The 24,211-nt window shown below is 37.7% G+C and overlaps 1 protein-coding gene across 4 annotated transcripts in view; it reads left to right on the forward strand.

Annotated features, from left to right (window-relative positions):
* ADAM22 (ADAM metallopeptidase domain 22) overlaps nucleotides 1-24,211 on the forward strand; it is a 242,058-nt gene that overhangs the window by 34,191 nt on the left and 183,656 nt on the right. For all 4 annotated transcript variants that reach the window (XM_046670780.1, XM_046670781.1, XM_046670783.1 and 1 more), the window contains exon 3: nucleotides 7,263-7,339. In XM_046670780.1, the coding sequence (XP_046526736.1) occupies nucleotides 7,263-7,339 (77 nt within the window). The remainder of the gene's footprint in view (nucleotides 1-7,262; nucleotides 7,340-24,211) is intronic.

Consider the following 24,211-nt stretch of genomic DNA (forward strand, 5'->3'; position numbering starts at 1 on the left):
AAATCATGAAGGTAAGGGAAGGTAGCTGTTGTTTATTGAACATCTATTATCTGAAAGGCCTTTGCATCCACTTCCTGTTGTTTTTAGGATAAAGAGTACATTTCTTACATTGGTTTAGAATAGTGGTTCTTAACCCTTGGCCACACCTTAGAATCATGAGTAGTTCTTTAAAAAATTTTGATGCCTGGGAGCCACTCCAGACTAAATGAATCAGAATCTCTGAGTTTGGAGCCCAGGTATTGGTATTTTTTTAAAAGCTTACCAAGTAAGTCTAAAGTGCAGCTAGGCTTGAGAACCAATTTAGAAGTTCTTCGGCATCTGTAGTTCCAGTCTGTTCTCCCACTATAGATGCCTCACATTTTCTGCCTCAGGAATACAGTGTTTCCTATAGTTCCCTGAATGTACTGAGCTGTTTCCCATTTTTGAGCTTTTGTTGTCTTCTTGCCTGGAGTGCTTTTCCCTGCATTGTTGGTCTGAGGAGCACCTTCTCAACCCTCTGTAACCATACAGTCAGAGGGCTGCTGTTATGTCTTGTACATATAACTATTATTGGACTTTTAAATATTTTGTAATAATTTGTTAGTAGCTCCCCTTTTTGACTGTGAGTTTCTGAGATGCCGGACCGTGTCTAACTCTTTTGTATCCCCAGAGCCTGGTGTATTTCCTGAGGTATGGTCAGCACTCCACAGAGGTTGAATGGACTGTAATTTATTATTTAGTTATCATAATACATCTACAAAGTGTGCATTATTACTTTTGCTCTTTCAGAGGCAAGGATTTTCAGTATAGACATTAAAAAATTTTCCCTAGTTTGTTGCATTAGTAAATGGAAGACCCAGAATTGAAACCTAGCTCTGCCTGACTTTAAAGACTGTGCTTTTGTGCTTTGTTTTGTTTTATTTTATTTTAAAATGTCTTGCTGCCAGACACTGATTCTTTTAATACTAAATACAAGAGGTTGGATTTTAAGAACAGTTTGGTTAAAGGTAATGTGTAAATTAAATGCAGTATATGGTACAGCTCATGAAAACTATGGGCATGATTGAATTGATGAGATGGAAAAGGAAAAAGTATTTAATGTAGAGTCATAGATATAGAAATATGAGTATAAAAAAACACTAGTGTTCTTATATATATCATACTAATTTCTATATTAGGTAGAACTATTGAGTAAAAATCTTCTGTTAACAAATGCCATTGTAATACAGTTCTGCTTCACAAAATTAGTTCCGTGTCTTAACTAACTTGCCAAGCGAAAATTATCTTGCCGATGTGGCCACAACAAATTCTAGAGTGAGGAATCTTAATGTTAATAGATATGTGCTATCAGTCTCTTTGAGCTTTTTTATCAGAAGTTCACATAAGGCAATGGAGTAATTACAGTGAGGTTATGGTGATTTTTCAATTGGCCCTTTCTGATGTAGAAAAAGAGGGATAATATATACAAGTGATTATTGGTATTTTGTTTTTTATTGAACTCAAGGTATTAAACTTCAGGAATTACACTTGTATATATTTTTTTAAGATTTTATTTTTGCTTTTTCTCCCAAAGCCCCCCAGTACATAGTTGTGTATTTTTAGTTGTGGGTCCTTCTAGTTGTGGCATGTGGGATGCCACCTCAGCCTGGCTTAATGAGTGGTGCCATGTCCGTGCCCAGGATTGGAACTGGCGAAACCCTGGGCCGCCACAGCACAGCCTGCGAACCCAACCACTTGGTCATGGGGCCGGCCCCCACACTTGTATTTTTTTTAAATTAAGTTGAAGCAACCAAAGGCAAAGAGGTATTTTAGGATGCAGAATAGCTAAAGACTCTGATACATGAAGTAAAAGCTTCTTTTTAATAATGTTAATTACTTTTACAATTATTGCATTGCACAATGCCATTTGATGGGTAGTACTCCCACCCATTGGTATTCGTGATTCATTGTTCAAGATGGGTTTATTTAGGGGACCGGCCCTGTGGCTGAGTGGTTACGTTCACACGCTCTGCTTTGGCAGCCCAGGGTTTCACTGGTTCCAATCCTGGGCATGGACATGACATGGCTCATCAAGCCATGCTGAGGTGGCATCCCACATGCCACAACTAGAAGGACCCACAACTTAAAATACACAACTATGTACTGGGGGGCTTTGGAGAGGAAAAAGGAAAAAAATAAAATCTTAAAAAAAAAAAAAATGGGTTTATTTAAAAACCTAAACTATCTTGTCTTTCTAGTGTCAAAGTTCTGATTCTACCATGAAAGTTTTAGTGTCAACTTTGCCTTAAAAAATAGTTATGAATAAGGCAGTCCTGAAAAGTTCATTTGGATTACTCTTTGGGATTTGTAGGTTGGCCCTGGTTCATTGGCTTTAGGAGCTGTGAGGAGAAAAAGACAGGCTGCTAAGAATCAAAATGCATAAAGAGCATGGGAGTTATATTAACTTCACATTTAAATTTCAGCTATTGGCCATGAATAATAAACAGGCCTAATCTGGGGATTGTGTCACGTTCTTCTGGTCTTAAAGTTCTATGATTCATTTCTGAAATTTGCAATTAAAATTTTCCTTATGTAATTATATTGATTTATTAAGTTTTCTTGCCATCTGGATAGTTATTTTATATTTTTGCATTTTTCTCCCTCAGTTTTTTATTTCACAGCTTCTATGAATGTCATCTACACTGCTTGTCTCAATTTTTAGAACACACACATACTTTGCCATGCCTATGTTTTTTTTAAAAGATGACTTTTCATCTGTATTTTAAACTGTAATGCTCAATTTCTAAGGTTGTAATCAAATTGGCCTTAGAACATGTGCTCTGTGTCAGATGTGGTAACATTATTGACTTTTCTGATGAAAACAATTCTAAAGATTGTGGTTCATCATTTGATTTTCTTTTCATATGCTCTAAAAGTGCTCTTTAGAGCATTTTCATGACTCTAAAAATGCTCCTATTATAATAATTACTTATCAGAACCCAGCAAAACCTGCATGCTCTCCCAAGCTCCAGAATAAAAGCAGGGATGAAGCCTGATGGAAAAGGCTGCCAGGAGGTGAAACGCCTGCTCTGCTGCCAAGCAGTCTGACTTTGGAAATGACATTTGCCTTCACTGGTCTCAGTTTCCTTATTTGTAAAATAAGAAGGTTGATTATATGAGCTTCAGGGGTTCTCTCAATATTATTCTATGATACTGAAGTGTTTTTAAGATCGTGAATCATTCTTATGTAGTAGTTTGAAATCATGCATTTCTGCACAATTATATTTTTCAAATATTTTTGAGAGTCAATACTACATTTTAGTCTTCAAGTTAAAGTTAATAAATACTAGAATTTTTCTTTGGCAATATAGGTTAGGCACCCCTCTCCCCCCAAAAAAGGAAAATCTTGATATTATATTAATTCTCTCTCTTCAAACATTTCTTTCTCCTTTGAACTAAAAAGGCAAGGTCTAAGATTAACTTTCTGAAAGCCATCCTACTGCTGTGAGTGCCTTGGTTTTAACCAAGCTGTGGAGGAAAGTGACATTGAACACTGGTAAAATCAACTCTTTATTAGAGCTGCTTTTCAAAATGTTCAGGGACATTGCCAGTGATGCTGTGTTAGTTTCCCATTGCTGCTGTAACACATTACTGCAAACAATGTCACAAAGCAACAAAAATTAATTTTCTTAGTTCTGGAAGTCACAAGCTCAAAATGGATCTTACAAGGCTAAAATGAAGGTGTTGGCAGGGCTTTGGTCCTTCTGGAGGCTGTAGGGGAGAATTGTTTCTTGCTTTTTCCAGTTTCTAGAGACTTCCAGCATTTCTTAGTGTGTGGTCTTTTCTTCACTTCATTGTAATCTCTATGTCCATCATCACATTTCCTTCTCTGACTCTGACCCTTATAAGACTTCAGTCTTTTAAGTACCTTTGTGATTAGATTGGGCACATCTGGATAATTCAGGGTAATGTCCCCATGTCAAAGACCTTAACTTAATCACATCTACAGAGTCCCTTTTGCCATGTAAGATAACATGTTCATAGGTTCTGGGGACTAGAGCGTGGGCATCTTTCGGGACCATTATTCTGCCTACCACAGATCCTGTCTAGTCATTCAGGATGTCACCCAAATGTTACCTCCTCAGAGGGGCTTCCAGGACCACCTAGAACACCATCTATCCTGGTCTTCTGTTTACCCTTGTTTTATTAAATCTGAGAATCATGTGTTTATTTTCTAAATTTATTTTTTATTGCGTTCATTTTCTGTCATTTTATTTAATTGTCACTTTCTGTCTCCTTCCACTAGAAGATAAGCTCCACTAGAGCAGAAACATGGTCAGTCTTCTTCCCCACCTTGTCCGACAAATCAAAATAGTTCCGTGTAGTTGGTAGACTCTTAGAGGATGTTTGTTGAATAAATTAATCTGTGTACAGTCTAAGGAAGCCTGCCTTACGTTAAAACAATGTTAATATACTCCTGTTCCTATTGCTATCAATAATGCAAACATTTTTTACTAAACAGCAGTTAAACATACTGTCAATAGATTTTCTTTTGAATTTAAGTAATGGGTTTCTTCTTGGGACATGGATGAGATCAATAAAATGAAATACCAGATGTAAACTGAAGCTGCAGGAAAACAGAAAATACAAGAATTAGACAGAATTAATGCAAACAGTAAATATCTTGCTAAAAAAGAATGGTAGTGTTATCTTGATCCAAGCTATAATCATGATACAATGGTAAATAACATATGGCCTCTGCACTGTTCACCACAATAAATGCTGAGAAAGAATGGAGAAGAGAGAGGTTCATTTTAATTGAGACATCAATTCTGGTAAGCAGAGCTTTCCTCAGGCTATTCCCCAAACATGGTTGTTAGCACTTCAGGAAACTCAAAGAGCTTTTAGGCGCAACGAAAGACAGTATCCATTGACATGGCAGTAAGAAGAACCCTGATGGAAGCACTCCATTTCTATAAGCAGGTAATTTAGAGCTGTTCAATTGTTGTTCATTTATACATCCAGGTAATTGATAAAACAAACTCTCAAATGAGTCAGTTAATCAGGAAATATTTATTGAGTACCTGATACTTGTGAGTACCGAGTCCCTGATACCAAACTGAACGGTATTGAGGAGGAGGAGAGAAGGAAACTGGAAGAGGTTGGGAAAACTTCATGGAAGAGGAGTGCTTGGACTGAATTGTCTCCTCCAAAATTCATATGTTGAAGCCCTAACCCCTAATGTGACTATATTTGTAGCTAGGGCCTATAAAGAGGTAATTAAGGTTAAATGAAGTCATAAGGGTGGGCTCTACTCTGACTGATGTCTTTATAAGAAGAGAGAGAGATGCTAGGGGTGCACACGTATAGGGAAAAGGCATTGTGAGGACACCATGAGAAGGTGGCTGTCTGCAAGCCAAGGAGAGAGGCCGCTGGAGAACCCAAATCTGCCAACACCTTCATCCTGGACTTGCAGCCGCCAGAACTCTGAGAAAGTAAATTTCTGTTGTTTAAGCCACCTAGTCTGTTGTGCTTTGTTGTGGCAGCCCTAGCAGAGTAATACAAGGAGGAACTTAATCTAAGTCTTGAATGACGGCTAGGGCCGTTTCTGGGAAATGGCCTTGATGAAGATCGCTACCCAAGGGCCTGATTCAGAAAAGCACTCAGCAGAAGTGATGAATGAAAGCCACAGAAAATGTTGGAACGCAATAGCTTGTCGAATTAAAGAGTAGAAGAGAGAACTGAGCATGAATGAGGTGTGGGTGGGTCCTTGGGGGCTTGTGTGCCATTATATATGGGGTGGGGGAGGTGCTTGTGGAGGATCTTGATATCTAGGGAGAGGAAGTTTGTATTTTATATAGTAGAAAACCTGGGGCTTACATTTGGGATTTTGGTAAGGAGTCAATTTTAGAAAGATCAGGGAGGATATGATTTGGGCTAGGTATGGAAATGAAGAGTAAGGTGTGGCACCCAGAACTATCATAAAAAGAAAAAGAAGCCAGAGTTTGGTGATACCCTGGGTGTTAACTGGGAAAAGTGAGGAGTTAAGGTTGAATGGTTAATGAGGTTAATGAGTCTGAGAGGTATCCAGATAGTTTTTCTTCCTTGGGGTTTCATGAGGATTGGAATGTGTTAGCAACTGAAGTATGGCTTTCTCCCACCCTCACTTCTTTCAAATACTTTAAAACAGAAGAGTGACCCTTTCTTTCCAAACTCTTTATTATTATTAATTAAGCTTCACTAACCATAGGCTTACTGTATGAAAATGCCAGGGATGATTGAGGTACCCTTTATGCCCCACAGAATCCTAGGATGTTCCTTCCTAGGACGTACTGGTTCTCAGGGAGCAGCAACATCATTTGCCTCACATGCTACAAAAATAGTTGCTCACGTGGTTTTTATCCCTAAAATAGTGTATGTGTGTGTGTGTGTTTGTTTTTACTGGTGGAATTGTACATGTTTATTTTAGAAATTTTGGATGCTATAGAAACATATAGACAAAAAATTCAAATAATTTATGGTCCTACTATTTAGATATGGCTAATGTTAACATTTGGGGAGTCAAACAGAATAAATGGTTTTGCTTCATCCTTTCTTTTCAGTTAATGCCCATTATTAATCAATATGTTCATATTAATGTTATTGGTAATATTATTTTTTTTAGTTTAGAGTCCCTTGTGAATTTTTCTGGGAGTTCCTAGAATGGCATAGGAAATAATGATTTTTTTTTTTCCAAGAAAATTTTGATAGGTAATGCTTTAGAGAGAGGTTTAATTTTGCTCCTAGGAAGATGTGGAAACTTCTATGAAATTATGTTTGGTAAATTGGAACTGAAATATTATTTTTAAAGTATGCATTTGAGATAGGATGAAAAAGGTTTTTTTTAGAGGTTTACATATCTTTGTTGTAAACAGATCATGTTCACCATATTATTTTACTCTTGAATTGAACATATTTTCCCTATTTCTTTTTTAAAGTACAAACCTTAATTTTAAAGGAGCCAGTCGTCTAATATAGAATGAAATGATTGAAGTGTAGTCTTCATGGAAGTGAAATATTTAGCCACTTGAGATAAACCAGAAAGGCAGGTGACTGGCCCTCCTTTATTAGGAGGTACTTTATTTCAGTTTGGTGAATGCTTGACTTCTGAGAAGGTGCAAATTTTACTTTGTTTTCATTTACTCTCCATGTTGAATTGTTTTTTTTAATTTATGATAATAGAAACCTTTTGAATGATCATAAGAAATGCTTATTTGATTGCTATGGCCGAATAATAAATGCCTTTCATCTTTTTGCTATTGCAGTTGACTCATGTTGACCAGGCAAGCTTCCAGGTTGATGCCTTTGGAACGTCATTTATTCTTGATGTCGTGCTAAATCAGTAAGTCTTTGTTGAGTTGCACTCTTTTGTCAGATACACATTGAATCCACTTTCCTATCCTTCTGTAAAGTTTTGTTTTCTTACTATATTTTACTTCACCTTCCTATATCAGTTAAATACTACATTTAAAATTATTATGTCTATTGACTGTAAGTTATAAAGTCTGGCAAATAACAGGAAATGGATATCCATTTGAAATTGAACAGCTGTACCAGCTTTAAGAATGTAAGATGGAGGGCAAGAGTTACTCTAATATTTTGCTTAGAATATATGTGATCTAAATTCCTATAAATGACAGTAAATTGTGAAAATAATACTTTGGGTATTAAAATGTCTTTCTTAAGAACAGCAGAAAAGAGAAAGTTACCCTTTGTGCTCAGTGATTCAGAGGACTGGCTGCATGCATCATGTGTGTGATTCCTAATAATGCCATTAGATGCTTTGATTTGGGAGTCAATTTCTGTCAGGTTTAGGGTACTGGGATTATTCTGTAACAATATAATTTTGGAAATTGTCATTTTGTCTACCTAGAATTTTAGGTTTGGAAGTGCCTTTTGATAATTCACTGGATTTAATCTCTTCCCTTTGGGTAAGTGTAGTGTCTGAAAAGTCTTACAGGACATTTAATTATCTGTTCACTTTTTTAAAAAAGCATTTGTATCCCACTTCTTATCATGGGCAAGTGAGAAGAAACCAGGGCTGTGCCAGCCAGTGTTTCTGAGCTGAGCAGTACTGGCCCACAGCTTTGCGAAATCAGCTATGCAACAGCTCAGGAAGACAGTGTGAGGCCACAAGGACAGAAAGGTAGACTCAGAGTAAAAACTACAGCCTAAGTTGTCTTCACTGGGGAAGCAGCTAGTTGGAAGACTATGAGTTAATTAAAAAAGGATGTAAGAGGCAGGACTTAGAGCTGTGCTATCTGTATAGGTAGCCACTAGCCTCTTGTGGCTGTTTAAATTTAAATTAATTGATTTAAATAAGGTCAAAAATTCTGTTTTTCATTTTCATTAGCCTCATTTCAAATGCTCAATAGCCATGTGGGCTAGTGGTTACTTTATTGGACAAGGCAGAACATTTCCATCATTGCAGAAAGTTCTGTTGGTCAGTGCTGGTTTAGAGATTTCTTTAGGGGAACGGGTTTGTATGAACTGATAGGTTACTGGGCTGGGTCAGTCAGTATTCAGGAGGAGAATTCACTTCTTCCTTTTAGAATTCAGTCCATGTTCAATGGATTAATTTAATATTTAATTTTACTAGCATCCTAATTTTTATAGAATTTATTTACAAAGTTGGGGTAATACCATTTTTGTTGTGTTAATGCTTAAGCCATGTATTGGTTTATTTCATAATTAAGCCGTCTCAAACGTACATTTTGTAAGTAGTTCTCCCTTCTCCCCACATTTTTGTAGTTCGCAAACAATTTAGATACTGAAAAGCATTGTGTTAGTTGGAAATTGACTATTTAGGTGATCCAAAAATAGGAGTTGTTTGTTCTTTGCTCATGTGTATTTTAAAAATGTAACATAAATTGCATTTCTACTATGCTCATTAAAATACAGTTTATTTCATGTTTTTAAAATTAAAGCTTAGAACATGTATAATTAAATGTTTTATACCATACTGTATTTTTTAACCTAATTTCATAGGGCGTGACTAAGATTGTGTTAATGTGATCTGTATCTTAAAGTCCTGCTTGATGTAAATACTCTGAAATTTACATGTTTAAACGACTCATTTCAGTTTTTCAGCAACTTCAATATTATAAAGTTTTAAAAAACTTGTTATAAAGAAATGCGTGTTCCTTAGAAACATAATGAAAAAGTAGAAAAATAATCTTACATCATTCTACCACTTGTAGACTGATTGCCCTATTTTAAGTCCTAACCCTCTCTGCCCTCACTCCCCCATCCACCCTACTACCTCTTCTCCTCCCCTGCTGTATTTTTACAATAATATTCATCATCATTTAATATTTAGGTTGACTCACAAGAAATTGCCATTTTTGCAGGTCAAAAAGTTTGACTACCAGCATTGTCATATGGTCAATTAATACTCTATATTTTAACGATTTATTTTGTGTATTGTCTTTTTCCTCCCTCCAGAATGTAAGCTCCTTGAGGGCAGAGATTTTCTTTCCTTCACTGCTGTCTCCTTTGTACAGAATAGGTGCTAAATTCCAGGGTGGGAAGTCAGATTGATTCAGAAACCAGAGGCTGGAATTAGCCAGGAGACAGAGGATGACCAGATGAGGGTGGAGGCTGTCGATTGGGGAAGAGTGAAGCAGCAAAAAAGAAAAAGAGGATGAGTATTTGGCACTAGCTTCTAAAAGCTGAGCTTACCTATCTAGCTGTGATTTGGAAAGTCAGGTTCCTAGGTTTCTGTCAATGACTCTTTCCCATCCCTCCTTTAAATCGTTGTTCTTGTAGATAGCCCCCACTTTGGTTTCTGGTTGCTGATATTAGTAATGCATTGATTTTCAATATTCAAAGAAAGGATATTTATTCCTGTCCATTCTGCCCAAAGCACCTCACTTCCTTTGGAGAAATCTGAGCCCCAAAATGTTCTCTTCCTGAAGGTGAAACACATCTGGCCATACTTATCAGAGCATGAAGCTTAGAAAACGAAGGGTGAAGCAGAATTTCTTTTGACATACTGGAAAAAACCTTCATTGGTCATTTTTCTTCTTATTGCAATGAAAATTAGACATTTCAAGAAGTACAAAGGATAAAATAATAGCATAAATGGATGTTGCTGGCCTGAGGAATATGCAAAGTGCTTTTTCTTTTCTTGCCTGGGATCTATATTCAACATAGCAGCAGGTAGCTGATTTCTTTATGCTATAAGAGCCAGGATGATTTGAAACGAAGATTTTTTTTTTCTTATTTTTATGGAGAATGGTTTTATTTCTTGGTTTTAGCTTGTATATTGTCTTGTAGTTATGTTGTTTAAGGAGCAGGAAGGTGAAAACTTGGCTATGCTCCTTAAAAGCTTTTTTTCTTCCAAAGAAATTCTAGGGCTGTGGAACAGGCGGAGTTTTTTTGTTGTTTTGTTTTGTTTTTAGATTGGTATGGAAAGAAAAGTATCATTACATAATATTCTTTCTGAATGTTCAATAAACAAGATTATCTATAACCAAATTGTACAAGATTTCAGCCTTTGTTTTGTACCTTCTACAGGAGGCAGATAAAGAATATGGAATAGTTGAAAATGAAAAGCCTAGCCAGTTCTTGTTTTGTCAAGATTATGAAGGGTAGAAAGCAATTTCAGTTTCTTCAGGGGTCACACTGTTGTGAAATTTCACTCTCTAGGACATGTGTATTAATAAAACCAAACATATGGCCTGGCCTAGTCAGACTAGTCCTCAGGCTATATTGGACTTTTCCAGAGGTCAGCAACTGGTATTATACTTTATTGTGAAACATTCTTCAGAAAGAAAAAGCCTCGATAAAGACATTTCACTATATTATTGGAGCAATTCAAGCCAACTCTTTTCCTGTAAATGTCTCTCCTGTTCTTCAAGTAGTGGATAGTTATACTGCCCAAAGCAAAGCAAGAATATTGAAAAAATTTCCTTTCAGTACTCCTTGATCCCTTTACAACAGGTGACCTCACAAAAACAAACCACACACATTTAGTATAAAATTGTGTAGAAGACAAATCTGTATGGAATAGGCCTTATCAATAGAGATTCTTATCTTCATTTTATACACACATATATGTATATAAATGTATTTATACACATATGCACTACACACATATACGTACACAACACGCACAAACACATACATGTATATGTATGTACATATGTACACACATATATAAATTTATTAGGCCTCTAGTAACTGCTAAGAGTTCTTCTAGACCCTTAAGTCTTGGCAGAAACAAGGAAATAAGCACTCTACTCTTAGGGAGCCTGTATTCTAGTCCGAAAGATAATGAACATGTTAACAAATAAAGTAATTTCAGAGAGTGACAGTGCTGTTAATAGCAAGTGCCTGACATGGAGAGGAGGGTGCTATTTGAGCGGTGGTTACCAGGAACAGGCCATCTCTGAGGATATGACATTTGAACTGAAGGGGCCCCCAAGGCAGAGAGAACAGCATATGTCAAGGCCCTGAGGCAGGAATAAGCTAAGCATGTTTGAGAGACAGGAAGATGGCTTAGGAGGCTGGAACAGTGTAAGCCAAGAGAGTTATTACATGAAATTTGACAGGTAGTAGGACCCAAATCATGTAGGGCCTTAGAGGCTACAGAAAAGACTTTGGATGATAGTCTAAGCAGAGGCTACTGATTTTCTCCACACCATATGTTGTGTTATTCACTCCTTCTTCCACTGACTTATGATTCTTTAATAATCATATTTAGTTATTGCATATTTTAATGTCTTCTCAAAGCAGTCTCTTCTGAAGATCTATTCATTAGTTACTGGACCTAATACCACCATACTATTTATTGTAACTTTTAACTGTTTTAATATCTAGCATGGAAAAATCTGTCATTATTAGTTTTCTTTTGAAAAATTTCTTGGATGTTTTTGTCTTTTCTAATATGGAAATTTAGGGTAATTTTGTCGGTCTTTTTGGAATTTTAATTAGACTGTCAGTAAAGCTATATTTTAATTTGAGAAAAGTACACATTTTATAGTATTGAGTCTTTCCATTAATATCATGTTTTTTTTTTTTAGTTTAAGCATCTTTTTTATGTCTCTCAGTAAAATTTAGTACTTTTGTTTTAATAGGGCCTTCACATTTCACGTAGAACATATTTGTGGGAATTGTAGTTTTTGTTGCTACTGTGGATATTTTTTCATCATATTTTATAATTAATTTTTGGTGTCATTCTTAATATTGCTATTGGTTTTTCATTGTTTCTCTTGGGTTTTCTGGTTTGACAATAACATGACTGGAAAATCCTGAGAGCTTTGTTTTCCCCTTTTCAAAGTACTTCTTAATACTATTGCACACCTTAATGCTTTTTCTAGAAGTTCCTGAACTCTATTATTTGGTGATAATAGCATTTTTGTCTTGGTTCTTTTGGTAATAGAAGTATCTTTAGTATTCATTGTTAAGTATTATGTTGATGATTGATTTTTGAGAGCTAGTCTTTATCATGGTAAAGCAGTATTCCGTATATTGTTATTAGTTTTTTTAAAAAGAATAGGTATTAGATTTTATTGAATGCTTTTCTAGTTAATGCAAGTAAACATATGGATTTTCTTATTTGACCTATTGTGATTTATTGCATTAATATTTCCTGTTATTAGAAGTTATTCTTGACTGTAGAGGATAAACTCTACTTTGTCATGTTGCATAATTCGTTGTTGGAGTCCTTATGTTGCTGGCCTCTCTCGTGGTGACTATAAAATGGAATTACACCCTCTGTTTTTATATAAATTATTATGGCGCACGCCTCTGTTGGCCTTCCTGCTGTAAGTTACCTCTATCTCCAAGTGTTTCCCTCAACTGTTTCTGAGATTTGTTTTCTAGTCTTTCATCTTTCCACTCTATACTTGCCTCTGATAGAGCCTCTACAGTGACCCTCATGACAGCTGCTCTACTGGGCACAGCTGCCCTCCACCAGTGATGGCACCTCACATCTGCCAGGTGTGGTCACTCCAAGGACCCACAAGCCCAAACCATCCACAAGCCTTCTTGTAATGGGTCGGTGCCACCACTGGGAGAGCACAGACATATCCTCTTCTCAGAGCCAGGTGAGAAAAGGGAAAGTCCTTTCTTTCCCTGGTCCAAAGCACCTTACATTCTGCCTCAAGGTGAAAAGCAGTGGGAGCATCCACTCTCAGAAAGTGAAATTGGACCCCTACTCTCAGAGTTACTATCTGACCTGACTCCCATATCTTGACAGTACTTTTCCCAAAGTATGGCTTATTCAGTTTTAAGAGAATATCCCATGTGGGATGCCTACAGCCCAGAACACCAAATACATTTATTTCCTTGTCACAGGCTTTCCTCCTGCACGAGGTGAAGAATAGATCAGGATTTCATAGGCTTCCTGCTTTATCTCTGGCTCCTTATTTCCTCTGATCCAGTGCTTAGACAAGGGTAGACAGTAGTTTTCAGGAATGGGGCAGTCTGACAAACAACAAACATGTAGTGGCACAACTCTGCACTTAACACCTTGAGGAGAGCGTAATTGCTTTTCTCTACTGGTTCAAGCTTTCCCAAGAGTTCAGAGAACTCCAAGGGTTTACTAGGGGGCTGGCCCCTCAAAAAAGGGAGGGTTGATAATTGCAAGTTCTAGTTTCCATTTTAGAATGCTGCAACTGATTTTAAGGCAGTTTCTAGCTGAAAATGTTAGGATCCAATCTCTTCGGGTACCCCATTAATAACTACTAAAATAGATTTGCTGTTATATTATAGAATTTTTGCATCAGCAATCATAAATGAGATTGGTGGGGCTGGCCCTGTGGCAGAGTGGTTAAGTTTGCGCGCTCCACTTCAGCAGCCCAGGGTTTCACCGGTTGGGATACTGGGTGTGGACATGGCACTGTTCATCCGGCCATGCTGAGGTGGCATCCCACATAGCACAACCAGAAGGACCTACAACATGAATATACAACTATGTATTGGGTGGCTTTGGGGAGAAGAAGCAGGAAAAAGAAAAAAGGAGCCAATCTTAAAAAAAAAGTTAAAAAAAAGAGTTTCGTATTAGTCTTTTTTTTTTTTAATTTTTACTTTTTTCGGATGTACATCATATTTCAAATTCTGGATACATTACATCATGTTCACCACCCGAACACTAATTATAGTGCATCCCCTCACATGTGACCCTAATCACCCCTTTTGCCCTCCCCCACTTCCTCCTTCCCCAGTGGTAACCACCAGTCCAATCTCCAATGCTATGTGTTTTTTTGTTGTTGTTGTTGTTTTTATCTTCTACTTATGAGTGAGACCATACGGTATTTGACTTTCTCCCTCTGACTTATTTCACTCAGCATAATGCCCTCAAGGTCCATCCATGTTGTCACAAATGGCTGGATTTTGTCATTTCTTATGGCTGAGTAGTAGTCCATCCTGTATAAATACCACATCTTCTCTATCCGTTCGTCCCTTCTTGGGCACCTAGGTTGCTTCCAAGTCTTGGCTATTGTGTATAATGCCGCAATGAACATAGGGGTGCAGGTATCTTTATGCGTTTGTGTTTTCAAGTTCTTTGGATAAATACCCAGCAGTGGGATAGCTGGATCATATGGTAGATCTATCCTTAATTTTCTGAGGATACTCCAAACTGCTTTCCATAGTGGCTGCACCAGTTTGCACTGCCACCAGCAGTGAACAAGGGTTCCCTTCTCTCCACACCCTCTCCAACATTTGTTGTTTCCTGTCTTGTTAATTATAGCCATTCTGACCAGAGTGAGGTGATATCTCATTGTAGTTTTGATTTGCATTTCCATGATAGCTAATGATGTTGAGCATCTTTTCATATGCCTGTTGGCTGTCAGTATATCTTCTTTGGAGAAATCTCTGTTCAGATCTTTTTTTCTATCAGGGTTGAAAAGCTGTGTAAAATGAATTTTTTTTGCTACAAAAATTCCCTGAAACATTATCTTGTGTAGTTTAGGAGTTATATACATATACTTTAATGTTTGAAAGTCCTTGTCTTTCTCCTGACTAGTCCTGCAACCCTCTTGAGAGGTAAGTTTTTCATAAATAATTTTTGATGGATACTGATGTATTCATCTACTTGTTTTTAAGCCACCTTTGAGAAATTGCATTTTCCCTAAGAATTGTCCACATCATGGAGCATTTAAGCTCTATCAGTATATATTTGTGTGTACCTTTTAGAAAATAATTTCTAAAATTTCTCCTGCACCTATTTTTGTAAATCCTCTTTCTCAATGTTACTTTTATTTGTGCTTATTTTCTCAAATATAACCTCAAATATAACATATGAACTTTTAGGAACATATTTGTTGAATAAAATTAAACAATTTTGATTTTTAAAAAAATTTTATTAAAGTTTTTTTACTTGTCATAAAATTCATCTATGTCAAGTTGTACAATTCAATGATTTTTTTTTTTAGTAAATTTACTCAGTGATGCGACCATTATCATAAATCAGTTTTAAAACACTTTTCATTTCTCCAGTAAGATCCTTTATTTCTACTTAATCCTCATTCCTATCTCCAGCTCCAGGCAGTCACTGATCTACTTTCTGTCTTATAAATTTGCCTTTTCTGGACATTTCATATCAAGGGAATCGTACAATATGTATTTTTGTGGCTGGCTTCTTTTATTTGGCATGTTTTTGAAGTTCGTCTGTGATGTAGAATGTGTCAATAGTTCATTCCTTTTTATTGCTGAGTATGAAAGCATTGTATGGATATGCCACATTGTGTCTATCCATTCATCTGACGATGGGCATTTAGGTTGTTTCCAGTTTTTTTTGCCTTTATGAATAATACTGCTATGAACATTCACATTCAAGTCTTTGTGTGAATATAAGTTTTCATTTCTCTTACGTAGATGCCTAGAAGTGAAAGTGTTGGGTCATATGGTAGTTTTATGTTGAATTGTTTTGAGAAATGCTAAACTGTTTTCCAAAGTGGACTTTTTTTTTTTTTAAAGATTTTATTTTTTTCCTTTTTCTCCCCAAAGCCCTCCGGTACATGGTTGTATATTCTTCGTTGTGGGTCCTTCTAGTTGTGGCATGTGGGATGCTGCCTCAGCGTGGTTTGATGAGCAGTGCCATGTCCGCGCCCAGGATTCAAACCAACGAAACACTGGGCCGCCTGCAGTGGAGCACGTGAACTTAACCACTCAGCCACGGGGCCATCCCCTGTTTTTTTTTTTAATGGCACGGCAACAGCTGTTTTTCCATAAGTTCTATTTTGGAGGAGGGATAGTGTCAAGTGTAAATAGTTGCTAGGCTTTCAGGTTTTCGGTTCCATGTCCATTGAAAGTCTGGAAAGAGTTCTGTGCTTCTCATGGTTATGATCTTATGCTCTTTGGTTCATAACAGAACTCTACCTTGAAATATATATTGAAGTTTTGACACTTTTTAAGGTATAAGATTTTACCATTAGTGGAATACCCTAAGGAACTTTATATAGACTTCACATATCTTATACCTTATCTGAAGCATATTTCATTTCCTCTTATTTGTTCTAAGTTGAAAAGTGGTAGTTTTAAACTGGGAATTCTAAAACTGGACATTGTAACTTCTTCTCACAGGCAGAAAGTCTCCTGGATTCAGCCCAGGGTGCCCTTGGTTGTTAGTGGAATAGCCCTTGTCTGCAAAGCCCAGAGCATAGATAGAGGAACTGGATTGAAAGGCACTGAAAGGGCCATTGAATATGTCTGGCAAATAGCCAGAAAGTGATCCAATGCAGAGACCCATCCTAAAGCTAAGACCTGGAAAATTGTTTTGGAAGGGGAGTTTGGAAGGAATTCTAAAGGCAACTGGACTCTGGGGTCTGGAGCCTTTTATAGGATTCAGAAGGCCAAACTCATGGGTAAAGAGGAAGCTGGGCAAGGCTTAAGTCAACCCTTTAATAAGGATAGATCAAAGCTGAGCAGAGTGGAGTCAGGTCCCTATACTCCTTCAAATTACCAGTCTATTTAAGCTTTCTGATTTATGGTTTGTTTTTTAAAGTACAGCCTTACTGCAGACACATTATCTTTCATCTGGTTGTCTAATATGACCTTGAGATGTTTGTAGTATTACCTGCTCTTTTAATATGGGAATCTGGAGATTTTAGAACACTTATTAGCATATTATTTATGTTGTAAATAAAATAATTGCAGAATTATTCAATAAGCAAGACTATTTATGTTCCTTAGTTTTTCAAGGAAAATATCATATAAATAGTATTTTTATAGTTAGAATGATTACTATAGGCCCTGGACCTACCCGGCTTTGGGCAGAGTGAGTGTTTGGATGAGCTGAGACTGAGCTGGGACCAGAAAAAGCCACTCTGGTTTTAGAAATAGGATTGTTAAAAAAAGCGAGAGCAGAGGAGTTGATGTTAAGATGGTGGTGTAGGAGGACTGTAAACTCACCTCCTCCCATGGACGCAACCAATTTACAGCCACTCTGGGAACAATTACCCCGAGGGAGAACTGAAAATGATGAAAAGAACCCCCATAACAAGGGACAGTCCTGACTGAGGTGAAAGAGGCAGAAGTTCCTTTCTGGAGACAAAAAAGCCACCTTCTGAGCTGTGGTGCTTCATGGCCGGCCAGGAACAATCCTGAGGTATGCAGTCTTTGCTGGAGGAGTGGGAGGATCCGAGCAGGGGACTGTTACTGCTATAAGCAGCTGTTGGATTCAGCACAACTGAGACAAGTTTCATAATATCTGGCTTTGCTGGCTACTAACAACAATGGGGAGTACCCCCAGAAAAGCTATTGGATGTAACAAAAGAAAACCTGGCTCTTAAAGGGATCATGCACAAATTCACCCATTTCAGAAAGCAATCTGAAATCACTAGAAAGAAAAGTGCATAGTCCTTTGGTGAAGACACTCACCTGATAGGCTGTGGATGCATCTGGTGAGAGGTGAGACCTCTCCAGGGACTGAGACATTGACAGGAGCCATTATTGTGACCTAGTACAGTCTGCTGACACAGATGCTGGCAGATGCCATTGGAGTTCTTCCCCTGGCCTGTTAGCCCAGGGTCTGCCCCACCCACTAGAGCATCAATTTAATCAAACTCAGCTAGGGCAGGCAGCCCATGCTAGGGACTGGCCCAACTAAACAGCAAGCCCTCAGTCAACTTGTGGGCCTGCATAGGTGGGGTGCCTGGATCCTCTATAGCCAGGCGAATAGGTCCACCTCTTGGGGCAGAGCGTGTGCAAGGAGCAGGTGGAGCATGTGTGGCATTAATGGAGTGTGTGGGGGCTCTGCACTGGGGCAACTGGTTCCACTTCAGGGGGTCAGGGTGTGCAAATGGGGCACAACTGTGTTGGTGGTGTGTGTGGTCCTGTGAGTGGTGGGGCTTTTCAGCTGCAGCAGACTTGTGCTTCTGAAACAGCCACATGGGAGATTGGCCCCACCTTCCAAAGCCTGAAACAATTGGGTGCTCCAATGCCTGGGGCTGGTCCCACTCAGCGGCAATTCTGAGAGAGCTGACAACCATGTTGCAGGCTGGAGGCCTAGAGCAATTTTAAGCCCCTGAGCCTAGCAACCAGCCACGCTAGGGACCATCTCTCTTAACAGAAAAACTGTAACAGGAATGTGCTATTAGACCTTTCAGCCAACTGTGCTGGGGCTCCCCATGCCCAATAAAGTGGCAGAAGGGTCTATAGTGGCTATACACAGCTGAGAATTACAACCAGCCAGCCAGGGGGACAGCCTAGCCTCCCTGGGCACCTGCAGCAAGAACAACCCTGCCACAAAAGAAGGACACATCTAGCCTGCACAGGGGTGACTCCTGGAACATTTGGAACTCGTGACAAAAGTGAAGCACACTGCTGGGCCTCACAAGGCATCTCTTACATAAGGCCACCTCTCCAAGATCAGAAAACGTAGCTGACCTACTTAATACATAGATATAAGCACAGAGACGGAGGCAAAATGAGGGGCAAAGGAGCAAGTTCCAAGTAAGGGAACAGGACAAAACCCCTAGAAAGAACTACATGAAATAGAAATAAACAATATTCCTGACAAAGAGTTCAAACCAAAAGTCATAAGGATGCTCACTGATCTTGAGAGAAGAATGGATGAACTCAATGAGAACTTCAACAAAGAATTGGAAAATATAAAAAAGAACCAATCAGAAATGAAGAATACAATACTGGATGTGAAAAGTTCATTAGAGGGACTCAATAGCAGAGTAGATGATACAGAAGAAAGGATCAGTGAGCTGGATGAAAGACTAGAGGAAATCACCCAAGTGGAACAGAAAAAAGAAAAAAGAATTTAAAAGAATGAGAACAGTCTACGGGACCTCTGGGACAGCATCAAGCACACTAATATTTGTATTATAGGTGTCCCAGAAGGAGAAGAGAGAGACAAAGGGGCAGAGAATCTATTTGAAGGAATAATAGCTGAAAAGTTTCCTAACCTAAGGAAGGAAACAGACATCTAGTACAGGAAGTGCGGAGAGCACCAAACAAGATAAACCCATAGAGGCCCATACCAAGACACATTGTAATTAAAATGTCAAGAATTAAAGATAAAGAGAGAATACTAAAAGCTGCAAAAAAAGGGCAACAAGTGACATACAAAGGAGAGCCCATAAGGTTATCAGCTGACTTCTCAGCAGGAAGCTTACAGGCTAGAAGAGAGTGGTACGATATATTTAAAATGCTGAAAGGAAAAAACCTATGGCCAAGAATAGTCTACCCAGCAAGGTTATCATTCAGAATGGAAGGAGAGAGAAAGAGTTTCCAAAACAAACAAAAATTAAAGAAGTTTGTCACCAAGAAACCAATCTTACAAGAAATGCTAAATGGACTTATTTAAGTGGGAAAGAGAAGACCACAAATAGGAATAAGAAACTTATTAAAAAAAAACAATAAAATCACTGGTAAAGGTGAAAATACAGTAAAGATAGCAGATCAACCACCTATGAAGATAATATGAAGGTCAAAAGACAAAAGTGTTAAAATTACCTTTTTCCATGATAATAGCATAACAGATACACACAAAAAGAGGTTAGATATGATATCAAAAACATAAAATGTGGGAGGAGGGGACTAAAAGAGTAGAGCTTTTAGAAAGAGGTCAAAGTAAAAAGACCATCAACTTAATATGGATTGCTCTATACATAGGTTATTATATACGAACCTCATGGTAATGAGAAATCAGAAACCTATACTAAATGCACAAAAAATTAAGAGAAAGGAATCCAAACATAATACTAAAGAAAGCCATCAAACCACAAGGGGAGAGAGCAAGAAGAGAAGGAAGGAACAGAGAAGAGCTACTAAAACACCCAGAAAAAAGTAATAAATAGCCATAAGTACGTATTTATCAATAGGCACTTCAAATGTCAATGGACTAAATGCTCTAATCAATAGGCACAGGGTGGCTGATTGGATAGAAAAACGAGATCCATATATATGCTGCATACAAAAGAGACATTTCAGGCCTAAAGGCACTCACAACCTGAAAGTGAAGGTTTGGAAAAAGATACTCCATGCAATTGGCAATGAAAAGAAAGCTGGGGTACCCATACTTATATCAGACAAAATAGACTTTAAAACAAAAACTGTAACAAGAGACAAGGAAGGGCACTACATAATGATAAAGGGAACAATCCAACAAGAAAATATAACACTTGTAAATATCTATGCACCCAACATGGGAGCACCTAAACATATAAAAGCAATTATTAACAGACATAAAAGGAGAAATAGACAGTAACAATAATATTAGGGGACTTTAACACTCCACTTACACCAATGGATATATCATCCATACAAAACATCAATAGGGAAACATTGGCCTTAAATGACACCTTAGACCAGATGGACTTAGTAGATATATACAGAACATTCCATCCCCAAACTGGAGAATACACATTCTTTTCAAATGCTCATTGAACATTCTCCAGGATTGGTCACATATTAGGGCACAAAACAAGTTTCAATAAATGTAAGAAGATTGAAATAATACCAAGCATCTCTTCTGACCACAACGATATGAAACTAGTAATCAACTACAAGAAGAACACCAGAAAAGCCACAAATGTGTGGAGAGTAAGCAGAATGCTACTGAACAAAGATTGGATCAATGAAGAAATCAAAAGAGAAATCAAGCAATACCTGGAGACAAATGAAAATGAAAATATGACATGACAAAATTTAGGGATACAGCAAAAGTGGTTCTAAGAGGGAAGTTTATGGCAATACAGGCCTACCTCAACAAACAAAAAAATCTCAAATAGACAATCTAACAGTGCACCTAAAGGAACTGGGAAAAGAAGAACAAGAAAAGCCCAAAATCAGTAGAAGGAAGGAGATTATAAAAATCAGAGCAGAAATAAATGAAATAGACTGAAAAAACAATAGAAAAAAGTCAATGAAACTAAGAGGTGGTTCTTTGAAAAGATAAAATCGACAAACCTTTACCTAACCTCACACACAAAAAAAGGGGAGAGGGCTCAAATAAATAAAATTAGAAATGAAAGTGGAGCAATTACAACAGACACCTCAAAAATACAAAAGATAAGAGAATACTATGAAAAGCTATATGCCAACAAATTAGATAATCTAGAAGAGGATGATAAATTATTAGAAACATACAACGTTCCAAAACTGGACCAAGAAAAAGTAGAAAATTTGAATAGACCAGGCACCAGTAAGGAGATTGAAACGGCAATCAAAAACCTCCCCAAAAATAAAAGTCCAGGACCAGATGGCTTCCCTGGTGAATTCTACCAAACGTTCAAAGAAGACTTAATACCTATCCTTCTCAAACTCTTCCAAAAAATTGAAGAGGAGGGGAGGCTTCCTAACTCATTCTACGAAGCCAACCTTATCCTGATACCAAAACCAGAAGAGGACATGACAAAAAAAGAAAATTACAGGGGCTGGCCCCATGGCCAAGTGGTTAAGTTCACGTGCTCCGCTACAGGCAGCCCAGTGTTTTGTTGGTTCGAATCCTGGGCACGGACATGGTACTGCTCATCAAACCACGCTGAGGCAGTGTCCCACATGCCACAACTAGAAGGACCCACAATGAAGAATATACAACTAGGTACCAGGGGGCTTTGGGGAGAAAAAGGAAAAAAATATAATCTTTAAAAAAATAAAAAGAAAATTACGGGCCAGTATCACTGATGAACATCAATGCCAAAATCCTCAACAAAATACTAGCAAATTGAATACTACAATACGTTAAAAAGATCATACACCATGATCAAGTTGGTTTCATTCCAGGGATGCAGGGATGGTTCAACATCTGCAAATCTATCGACGTGATACACCACATTAACAAAATGAAGAATAAAAATCACATGATCATGTCAATAGATGCAGAGAAAGCATTTGAGAAGATACAGCATCCATTTATGATAAAAACTCTAAATAAAATGGGTATAGAAGGAAAATACCTCAACATAATAAAGGCCATATATGACAAACCCACAGCAAATATCATTCTCAACAGAGAAAAACTGAAAGCTATTCCTTTAAGAACAGGAACCAGACAAGGATACCCACTGTCACCACTCTTATTTAACATAGTATTGGAAGTCCTAGCCAGAGCAATCAGGCAAGAAAAAGAAATAAAAGCTATCCACATGGGAAAAGAAGAAGTGGAACTGTCACTCTTTGCAGATGACATGATTTTAGATCTATAAAACCCTGAAGAATCTAAAAATCTTTTAGAAACAATAAAGGAATATAATCAAGTCATGGGATACAAAATCAATGTACAAAAATCGGTTGCGTTTCTGTACACTAACAACGAAGTAGCAGAAAGAGAAATTAAGAATACAATCCCATTTACAATTGCAACAAAAAGAATAAAATACCTAGGAATAAACCTAACCAAAGAGGTGAAAGATCTGTACACCAAAACCTATAAATCATTGTTGAAAGAAATCGAAGAAGACACAAAGAAATGGAAAGATACTCCGTGCTCTTGGATTGGAAGAATTAACATCGTTAAAATGTCCATACTTCCTAAAGCAATCTATAGATTCAACACAATCCCTTTCAAAGTTCCAACAACACTTCACAGAAACAGAACAAAGAATCCTCAAATTTCTATGGAACAACAAAAGACCCCGAATAGCCAAAGGATTCCTGAGAAAAAAGAACAAAGCTGGAGGTATCACACTCCCTGATTCCAAAATATGCTACAAAGCCTTAGTAACCAAAAAAGCATGGTACTGGCACAAAAACAGACACACAGATCAATAGAACAGAATTGAGAGCCCAGAAATAATCCCACACATTTATGGACAGGTAATATTTGACAAGGGAGCCAAGAGCATATGATGGAGAAAGGAGAGCCTCTTCAATAAATGGTGTTGGGAAAACTGGACAACCACATGCAAAAGAATGAAAGTAGACCATTCCCTTACACCATGCACAAAAATCAACTCAAAATAGGTTAAAGACTTGGATGTAAGACCTGAAACCATGAAACTTCTAGAAGAAAACATAGGCAGTATGCTCTTTGACATTGGTCTTAGCAGCATATTTTGAAGTCCCATGTCTGAACGGGCAAGGGAAACAAAAGAAAAAATGAACAAATGGGACTACATCAAACTAAAAAGCTTCTGCACAGCAAAGGAAACCATCAACAAAACGAAAAGACAACCTAACAATTGGGAGAAGATATTTGCAAACCACGTATCAGATAAGGGGTTAATATCCAAAATATACGGAGAACTCATACAGCTCAACAACAAAAAAACAACAACCCAATTGAAAAATGGGCAAAAGATCTGAACAGAGATTTCTCCAAAGAAGATATACTGATGGCCAACAGGCATATGAAAAGATGTTCAACATCATTAGCTATCAGGGAAATGCAAATCAAAACTACAATGAGATATCACCTCACTCTGGTCAGAATGGGTATAATTAACAAGACAGGAAACAACAAATGTCGGAGAGGATGTGGAGAGATGGGAACCCTTGTACACTGCTGGTGGGAGTGCAAACTGGTGCAGCCACTATGGAAAGCAGTATGGGGTATCCTCAGAAAATTAACAGTAGATCTACCATATGATCCAGCTATTCCACTGCTGGGTATTTATCCAAAGAACTTGAAAACACAAAGGCATGTAGATACCTGCACCCCTATGTTCATTTCAGCATTATACGCAATAGCCAAGACTTGGAGGCAACCTAGGTGCCCATCAAGGGACAAATGGATAAATAAGATGTGGTATTTATATACAATGGACTACTACTCAGCCATAAGAAATGATGAAATCCGGCCATTTGTGAC

This window comes from Equus quagga, chromosome 8 (assembly GCF_021613505.1).
Source record: "Equus quagga isolate Etosha38 chromosome 8, UCLA_HA_Equagga_1.0, whole genome shotgun sequence".
Classification (NCBI taxonomy): Eukaryota; Metazoa; Chordata; class Mammalia; order Perissodactyla; family Equidae; genus Equus; species Equus quagga.